Here is a 10,314-nt window from a genome sequence, read left to right on the forward strand (position 1 = left end):
TTATCTTTGTCTCTTTGTTTTGCAGTTCGATGCATGGTGGTTACTATTGCTTTGTTTTGTTTTGAGCAAAAGATGTCATATGCTTTCTGTTTTCCCCTATTTTATCTTAGGAACTCCACATAGTGTCAATTAAGGAAATAATGGGTTAGATTCATTTTTAGTGAAAGAAGATGAAAAGAGAAGAGGCTATCAACTATGTAGTGAAAGAAGTGGATGTAGATTCAGGAATTGTATAATGGTGCTGCTATGATGTTGCTATTTTGGTACTCTTGCTGGTCTTCAAACTCTCCTAATGATGACTATAATGGTATTGTATTTATCCCTCTTTTTTTAGAAAAACTTATTAGCAGAAATGATTTTTTCAATAAACACTCCTCATTTTAATAGAAATTCAAATGAAATTTAAGGAATTTTCTATATATTTGATATCTTTTACCGAGTGATGCACATATGGTTGAGTTCACGTCATCTTCTCATTACAGGTAAGGTTCAACTCCATTTTAGTTTTGTTTACTAATCATTTTGAAAAAAATGATAGATTAGTGGAGTGATGTCGGAGCTTATCGAACATTTTTCGATATTAATAGATTTCGTGCCCACTGATTCATAAGATTTCAACCACCTACTGCTTGTATCCCAATTTCTATCAGCAAGATGATTCAGGCAAATAAGATTTCTATGGTATTTTGTATACATTATGTTCTCAAGAAACAAATAAGAATGTGATTTTACTTTGTATTAACTTATATATATATATATATATATATATATATATATATATATATATATATATATATATATATATATATATATATATATATATATATATATTCTATGTCATTTTCTATGAGTATCATATTGGGCAGTAAATGTTTGAATATCAACAAATATGAGGATGGTTATATTTGGATCCATATTCCTGTTGGAGGTTGGTACTTTCTTTTTCTAAAACATTGAATTTCTCTTTGCATTTTCTTCCAAATGGCTGGCTTTAGGTGTGTTTGATGTTTGTATTTTATTTCTGAAAGGTGTTCTACTAATACTGGTTGGTTGTGGGTTTAAGAGTAGTGGAGTTTATACCCAATGATAGGTATTGGGTGGATGGAAAAATTACAATGACATTTTAAGTGTTAACACTGGTGCATGATTTTTAAGTTCAAAAGGTTCTAATGATGCATTGCTGTCAACGATAAAATGGTCTTTTGTGTGGTATTTGGTGTACTAAAAAATCAAAGGAGATACTACAACAAAGCATTATTCTTTTAAGGTCGATTAGTTGAGCAAATGAAGGTCAATTCATGTGGGGATCATGAAAAAGGCTAATCATCCTTTACAATTTACGTATTTGTTGAACAAAGTTTATAGAAATTAAATTTGACATTAAAGTTTATAGAAATTAAATTTGACATTGATAGTATGTATTAAAACAAGGGATTATATGTATTACTCTAATAGTATATTCAATGGTCAATAAATAATAACAAAATAAAATAGACACTCCAATAAATTGGGTTTGTAGGTCATTTTCATAGGATGAGTTATAATAATAGATTGCTAGATCCTTTTTTTTGGATCGTATTTTTAAACTCACATGCATAAACCGATGCCCTAAATCATAAACCCTTAAACTCTTCATTAAATACCCATTTATCTTTAACTCACCGAATATCAAATAAAAAATTGATCAGTGAATATCAAATAGTAAATTGATTAAGTTCACCAAAATAAATTGATTTTTTTTCAAAAACAATTGAATTCAGTATTTGATTTATTATGTAATCTAATAAGTATTTAAAAAAATTTATAGTAACTTGTGATATACGAAAAGATAGAAAATTTGTATTTCTAAATTTCTATTATCAAATTAAAGTATTTATGCGCAATAAAGATCTAAAAGTGAAATATCTTTAAACAATTTAAATTATAAAAATTATAATCTAATTAGAAGTGTACATCTTTTATAAAAAGAGTCTCATGCTCCTAAAGTTTTGTTTCTAATCCTCATCTTTTAAATGTTACATTATTTTTAACTCAAAAGAACGATATATGTTTATTTCCAATCCAAGACAACAATGTACATTTATATGTTTAATGTTTATTGATTTTGTTTCTGCTATCTTTTATTGATAATTGTTTAGATGTATATTATTTATGTAAAAAAACTAATTGCTTTTGGAAATTAATTTCTAAAAAAATTTATTTGCAGCCGTCGATTAACGTATGTATTAAGGGTTATTTCATGCATCATGATCTGCTTTCATCAATGAAAATATGACATGATAACAAAATTATAAGAAGAAAAAAAAATGTATTATAGAAAGGGAAAAATATCAATATGCATCATTTGTAATGTGAAACTATATTAGAAGTTATATCTAAAGTTATAGATTCCTCGCCGATGCTTCTCTTCATTCTTAATACCTTTGACGTCTGACTTTAGCAGCCACTATATTCGAATAACAAGGAGCTCTTACTCCCCCAAAAGATCGTCATACATCTCTATAAAGAAAACGCAAGAAAATCACTTCGAATGGTTTATCAAGAAGATGCAACAAAGACGCTTCACATCGTAGATTAATTGCTAGAGATGTATATTAACTTTATGTTTACCAGTATGTTGATACGTTCCCAACTTTATAGAAAGATTTAGGATATATTTGACAAAACTTGTGGTCGTAAAGTGTTTTAAGATTTTGAAATGTGTAAAATAAGATAAAGTGATAAAATTTAAAGCTCTCAAAGACTAATTGAAGTGATTTATGGATTTGAATCTTTTTGTTTTAAAATTTAAAATAAAAACTTCAAACTCATACTCCCAGGAAACTTTTTTATCAATTGGAGATTTATCTCAAAGCTAAAAGCCAAAAGCTCGTTAACCCGTACCTATGTAGTGACACTAAATCCGGAAATATCTTGAATCCTATCCAGCTTAATCATTAGATGCAATGAAATAAGTCTTAACCCTAATAGAGAACATGTTCTTTAGATGTAGAATTACAATGTAATCACAACTATCCATAACAATTATTCCAAGATTTACAAAACTTTTCAAGACGATTAAACTCGCAATAAAAAGTCATATGCATAAATATATACAAGTAGAAAGTTTATATGCTAAAATTGATGAAACCTTCCACACAATCAAACACACTCAAGAAAGTGGGTGCTGATCACCTGGTAATTGTCGATTTGCACGGCGAAACCACGTGGTGAATGCTGAAACTAAATGAGGGCAATCCTCAACATTTCGAGTTGAAAAACTGAGACATTGCTGCAACAATTCTTGAGCTTCGGACATAGGCAATGTTGATATGATTTTCAAGAATGTTTCTTCCAATTCCAGGTAGAGTGATTTATGATTTGTCAACATTGGTGTGACATTGTCTTTGCATACAATCAATACAGGAAGCCAATCTTTCACCATTTTCATCCTAACCTGAAACATAAGAGAATAGGAAACACTGAATCCTAGAACAATATGAAAAGAATGGGGATTTAAAAGCTTACCTGTCTAGAGGCCAAAATAACACCAGAAGCAACAGCATTGGCAAGCTTGCAGGTACACCTAAGAACCACAGCAGGAAGACCAGGAACAATATTCCTCCATGCATCATCCCTAAATGCCCTCTGCAAATCGGCAGTAAAAGAAGCCTGTTCACTCCATTCCTTCACAGCAGTATCAGCTACTCTTAACTCAATCATCCGCTCAATCAACCACAATAAATGCCTCCCATTTGTCATTGCAGTGTGCAAATTCAACCTCTGAATTGCTTCAGTCTCGTTATGATCACCACGAAAGTCTGGACTGGAATACTCCTCCAAGGACTCTTTTACCACCTTCAAACTGGTCTCAAAAGATTTATCCAAAACTCTTCTTGCGGATTCCCTGGATGAAAAGTCCCTTAAGAGTTTTGCAACAAACGCTTTTGCAAACGCCATGTTTGGATGATTATGAATCGCTGTTAATATCAATCCGTGAAGCATTTCCTCTGATAAATCCGACTTTGGAGGTGAAACCCTAGCTAAAAGTTCCACTGACTCCTCATCTCGTAAAAGGGGGATTATACTTAACACGATTATTTCTTCCTCCTCTGTCCACGGTACAGCTTCAAGGTATCGGACGCAGGCCGTTACACAGTCCTCAAACAGTAATTCCAAGGCAATTGGAAGTAACTCTAGCGCTTTAGATGCTGTATCAATAGTGCTTGATATTTCATTGGTATACAGAAGTTGAAGAACAGTGACATGATTGTTGATCGAACCTGCAGTCACGGCTAAATTAAACCTGTAATAATCAACTTCCCCTGAGTCCTTCTTCCATCGATCAGATAAAAGTGCGGAGAAGTACTTCGATCGGCGGAGGACAGAAGAATGGAGATAGATCTCGAATTCCGATGTGGAATCAACAGCCACTGCCGTTTCTGAATCGTCTGAATCAAAAGGTGATGACTGATCGAGGTAGAGACGGAGGATGACATCAGCGGTGTTAGGGTCATTGAATCCATTGGGGACGGAGGATGCAATAGGGAGGAAAGAATGACGTGAATTTGATCGGCGGATGGATGATGTTGGTAAGGGTTTGTGAGAGCCTTCGGTTAGGGTTCCGTCGAGACGAGAGGAATCGATCACCGCCGCGGTGGATGATAAACGGCTGTTGCTTCCGACACGGTGGCGTTTCTTGGATCCGCCGTTACCGCCATTGCCACCACCGATCATGGCGTTTGGAAAGATTGTGAAAGGAACAGGGAAATGAAATTAGTTATAGAGGAATGGTAACCGCAAAGGTTTTAATATTAAGGATTAAGGGCTTATCGGTAGAGACAGCGGTTTAAATAGTCAATAGTGTATGAACCATGTAACGGGTTATGATAGATTCTAACCGTTGGATAGGTATTTGCTTCATATGATCTTCACGTGGCGGTCAATGGTTGGTCAATAGTCGAGACCGCACAATAATTCCGATGGAGGCGAGTTCAGTGACTCAAAGCCCGAGTTTCAGTCCAAGTGGATAAGATCACAACATAGTGTCTACATTCTGAGTAATCGAAAAAAACAGAGTTTTTAAAAAAATATTTATTGAACAGACATAGTTTTAGAAAGGGTTAATATTATAAAAACTCTCATTTTCCCATGGTATTGTCGGTTTTACTTAAAGTTAGATATTATGTTTGATTTTACCCTTATATTTTCCAAAAAAATGTTTGGTTTTACCCTTTTATCGGTGATAACAGGTTTCTAGATTACCATTATATTAACTTCGCAAAAAACCCTTAAATTTACAGTTTTTTACGTTTTTACCATTAAGTATATAATTTTTTTACACTTTTACCCAAAATTTTTTTTTTCATAATATACGTATTCATACAAAAAAAATCATGTTTATATACGAAAAAAATGTTTAATTAAATGTTGTATTTATAGTTTTTTAATATTATATATAAACACATTTATGATTGAACAAGTTTTGTTAGTGATATGTATATTATTAAATACATAAAAGTATGTATTTGTAGTTCTAAAAACATATTAATTTGTTTTTTATTACATTTTAAACGGTTTATCCAGGGAAAAATGACCTATATATATATATATATATATATATATATATATATATATATATATATATATATATATATATACACACACACACATATAAATATATAACATTTAAAAAAAATGTAAATACAATATTTAATTAAACTTTTTTTCATATAGAAATACGATTTTTTCTGCATTAATACATATAATATGAAGAAAAAAATATACTTAGGATAAAAGTATAAAAAAAATTATAAACTCAAAGGTAAAAACGTAAATAAAATAAAAAATAAAAAAAAAAAAAAAACTGTAAATTTAAGGTTTTTTTTTTTTTTTTGCGAAGATAATTTAATGGTAACCTGAAAAACCTGTTATAACCGGTAAAATGGTAAGACCGAACATTTTTTGGAAAATGTGAGGGTAAAGCCGGACATAAAATTCAAATTTGGACAAAACCGACAAAACTCTACAAACTTGATGATTTTTATGACATTAACCCTTTTAAAAATATTTATAAAATAGGTGTAGTTTTAAATTTTATAATTTTTCATAAAATTTTAATTTTTTTAATCATTTTGTTGTTTTTTTAGCATACTGTTTTACTTTCATTTTCACTTTTTGCTATAAAAAATATGTTTTGTATTATTGGTTGAAGAAAAAAAAGAATTTTTTTTTGTTGCATCTAAACTCTAGATATACCAAAAAAAACATTATGTATTTTTTTCTTAGGACATGTATGTATTTAAAACTAATATAAACCAAATCAATTTTAATTAAATAGTTTAATTTTAGAATTGTTTCCACCAATGTTCCGGTTTATTAATATATTAATTATTTTGATGGTTTTTACTTAAGATGATATTTATTGGTTTATATTGAAAAAAAAAATTGTTTGTTAGTTTTTATAAGTCCTTATTGGTTTAGATTAAAAAAATTATTGATATAATGTTTTAAGTACAAAACCAACCATCCTTTCTAACAAATACAAAACAAAATAAAAAAAAAATATGGAAATAGCTTGTTTCAATAACCATTATTTTAAAAAAATGACATAAAGTCCAATGAACCAAACAAAATAAATGAAGACATACTCAATATCTTTTTGTTTGATTCATTCGACTCTATGTTTTATTCTTTTAACTTTTTTTTTTCTTTCAGATAGTGGTTTTCGAAACAAGCTATTTCGATGTTATTTATTTTGCAAGAAGCAATTGTTAGATTTGTGCTTAAAACATTATGTCAACAATTTTTTAAATATAAACCAACAAGGACTTCTTATAAACACTAACATATATTAAGTCTTCAATTCCATTTCTCACATCGTGACTTCCAAGTGTCCTAACAGAAACGAGACTGGTCCGCTTCTCACGTCATGGGATCAAATCTCACGTCATGAGCGTTGTTTGAGGCTAAAAATCACCATTTTAAGTCATTAATCCATTAATTCTTTGATTCCATTTCTTCTAGAAGCTAAAGGGGACCCCTAAGGTCCATAAAAATGTTTCCTTTATAGCCATGCATGCACCAAACATGATCATCCATTTCTAGGTCAAAAAGGGAAGAAATAAGCTTCAAATTTTCATGCATGCCTCAAATCTACACTAACTCCCATATATGAACACTATAATGCTCTTGGGACTCATAGAATCCATAAAGTTACCAACATTATGGATCTACTCCACTCAATCATGCAATAACATCAATAAAATGGACACAGCTCAAGATCTATCTATGACATCCCTATTTTCACGGCCAGAAAATACCGATTTTGTTTATGCTTTATAAAAATCAGAGTACCTCTTTTTAATAAAAATGTGCGGAATTTGTTCCCAGTGAAACATGATAAATTTGTTATCAAAGCATTTCCGAAGAAATGTATTTTTATTCATTTAAAACATTGGGATGTCATCGTCAATACAGAAACATAAACATAAACAGAACTTACATTCGTTATCACTAGTGATATATATCTCCTTAATCTCTCAGTGTAATGTGACTTCATATCGAAACATGTGATATAAATAAACTGAGTGGGTCGGGTTGGGAAACCTGGTGAGTACATAGGGTTTTCAACCCACAATAATATAATTATTATGTTTAATCATCAAACAGTTAACCCAATTACCCAACCCCATTATCTTCTTTAATCTTAAGGATCTACCCTAAGAATCAACTATTTCTCGTTCATTCATTCCTAAGGATTTTCCTAAGGAATAGGTACGAAGTCCATCGTTGTCAATGACACAGCTGTCAAGCACAGCTGCTAGTTCTATCACTTAGGCGCAGCTGCCATAGTTGTGACATTCTATATGAGGCGTTTATGTCGGTATTGTCCCTTAGACGCTACTGTCAAGGTTATAATGTTCTCTATTAGGCACAGCTGCTGATATTATCCTTAGAGCGCAACTGCTAAGATGTTTATTGTAGATCAACAACATCTACAGGTTGTGGCGCAGCTGCCAGTGCTTATCTATAGGGTACTAGGTCCATTGCTGCTAATGTTCAACTATAGGGCATTAGGTCTATACCACTAATATTCCTCTATTTCAGCTTTCACCCCTCGTCCTTCATCTACCCATGTATTACCCAACATATTTTATAGATATAAAAATACTTATACAGTTTAAAACATTTAAAACATGTATAAAAATCTCTCACCCAACATAGACAGCAAGTATTTAGACAATATGCACATATAGCACGTAATTTATATTAAATACTTCATATCTATGTGTAAGATGAGAGTAACTATGCACTCACCTGGTAAGGTGGTGAGTTGGCACTCGGACAGCACTTCGTTACTCTTAAAACAATTATCCCTTGACGAAACCTAGTATCATTACCACTAGAGTTTAGTCTAACATTTAACAAAACTAATTTAATAGTCTAGCCATTATTACTATTATATAAGCGTTAAACAATACTTATATAACCCATAATAATAGCCCAAATACTCCTTATAAGATCCTAATAACATTACTATATTAAAACATAAGCTATACTAAAGATAGGGTAGGCATAGCTCACTTACAACGAGTTTTCTTGAAAACTGGGTTTCGCTGGAGCAGCGTTCCCGAGCCGAAAGGCTCTTCTTCTCGGAGCCGTCAGGCGCTCCGGGCTTCCTCCTCGTGCTAGGGAGGTTCCCTAGGCTTTTTGGGGGGTTTTAGGGCTTAGAGAGATGTTCTAGAGAGAGAAAGAAGTGGGGAAAGGAGTGACAAAAAGAGGCATCCCCGAGCCTCTATTTATAGGCCTCCAGGGGCGTCACCACGTTGTGGTGTTGCGTATGCTCCAAGTTTTCACCTGGTGCTGACACGTGGCATCGCACGCAGGGTGAAAATCAGCTGATTTTTCAAGAATTCATAAATTTCGCATACGAGCTCCGTTTTCATTTTGACTCTGTCGGCTAATTCTCGGTCGATCTTAAATTTAACAGTAGGAGGAGTTTACACTGTTAAATGACCGCGAGGAATTCGTAACTTCTACATACGGACTCTGTTTTCGTCTATGTTTTTACCGTTGAGTTCCTATTAATGAGATCTTCAACTCTCATTAAGGTTGCATAATCCAAAAACCGCTCGAACTAAAATTCGAGTTTCGGGTCGTGCACTGCTAAGTCGAATCTTAGAAAAATCATAACTTCCCCATACGAAGTCAGATTTGGGCGTTCTTTTTATGGACGTTCTCGGTTTAACGTATACTACAACTTTGGTTTAGATCACTAAGGCTAAAAAGTCCTCCATCGTAAATTCACTATTTACGTCTCCCGGTGTCGTGCCGATTTTGTCGTAAAACTTCGACGGGCCATAACTTCTTCGTTATAACTCGGATTTCGGCGCTCTTTATATGTATGGAACCCTTGAGACATATTCTACAACTTTGTTAAGATTATTTATTCTAAATAATCTTTTGTCGAAAACTGGTTTTCGACCCCTATTCTCTCTAAATTGACTAGCCCGGATCTACAGGCGTTACACTATCCATGATGAGCAATAAAGTTGGATCCTTTAATACTTACAAGGGTCCAAAAGCAAGAAATGATGATAATGATGTTGATTATTTTCCCACACCAACAATAGAGTACTTCATTCTTTTTCTTTTCTTCTTCCCATAAGCTAGAAATGCACCTAAAAGACAAGGGATCTTAAGGAGAGGCAATATTAGGATTTTTGGAGGCTTAGAGAGTGATAGAGGCTGAGGGTGAGAAACCCTAGCCCTCTTATTCCCTTAAATACCAAAAACTTAGGGTTTTTGGTCGTCAACCGCCTTCACATTGTGAGCACTATACTGCTCACCTCGTGGACTTTTAAATGATGCACGAGTCCGGATCAATCCTCGCGATATGAAAAGGCATTCTTCATGTCATGAGCAGACTGAAACTCTTAACTTCTAAATAAAAAGATAATGCATACCTAATCCGGGTGTAACAACACAAATTTTCAAACAAATTTTTCATTTTATAAATAGAGTAATTTCATTCAAAACAAGGCATAAATAGTTTAAGTGTCATGTCAAATACAAACTGCCTAAATCCCAAGATCATAAAAACATTCTTCAGTGTGTATCGATCACGCCGGCGCCTTCCCACGGTCCTCGCTAGTACCTGAAACACATACATAATCACTGTAAGCATAAATGCTTAGTGAGTCCCCCAATATACACTTACGCACATACGCCTTTCCAGGCCCTGACCTTCCGGTCCTCAACACAATGCCTTCCGGCCCATAACATAATCGCCTTCCGGCCCATAACATATTGCCTTCCGGCCCACATAACATA

The 10,314-nt window shown here is 33.0% G+C and overlaps 1 protein-coding gene across 1 annotated transcript; it reads right to left on the reverse strand.

Annotated features, from left to right (window-relative positions):
* Positions 1 to 2,219: 2,219 nt before the first annotated feature.
* Positions 2,220 to 4,805, reverse strand: LOC111918229 (BTB/POZ domain-containing protein At3g05675). Its single transcript, XM_023913899.3, has 3 exons — positions 3,508 to 4,805; positions 3,175 to 3,436; positions 2,220 to 2,499 (listed from the first exon to the last, which is right to left on the reverse strand). The coding sequence occupies exons 1-3, from the start codon at positions 4,714 to 4,716 to the stop codon at positions 2,471 to 2,473; spliced, it is 1,500 nt and encodes a 499-aa protein (XP_023769667.1). The 5' UTR covers positions 4,717 to 4,805; the 3' UTR covers positions 2,220 to 2,470.
* Between the last annotated feature and the right edge of the window lie 5,509 nt (positions 4,806 to 10,314).

This window comes from Lactuca sativa, chromosome 9 (genome assembly GCF_002870075.4).
Source record: "Lactuca sativa cultivar Salinas chromosome 9, Lsat_Salinas_v11, whole genome shotgun sequence".
Taxonomy (NCBI): domain Eukaryota; kingdom Viridiplantae; phylum Streptophyta; class Magnoliopsida; order Asterales; family Asteraceae; genus Lactuca; species Lactuca sativa.

What these genes read in the sequence shown, in the direction of transcription:
- LOC111918229 (XM_023913899.3), bottom strand. Translation starts at nt 4,716, where the DNA reads ATGATCGGTGGTGGCAATGGCGGTAACGGCGGATCCAAGAAACGCCAC. An exon ending in TTATTTTGGCCTCTAGACAG is followed by an intron (nt 3,437 to 3,507) that starts GTAAGCTTTTAA and finishes CTTATGTTTCAG; the next exon opens with GTTAGGATGAAAATGGTGAA. An exon ending in TGCAAATCGACAATTACCAG is followed by an intron (nt 2,500 to 3,174) that starts GTGATCAGCACC and finishes TTTTCTTTATAG; the next exon opens with AGATGTATGACGATCTTTTG.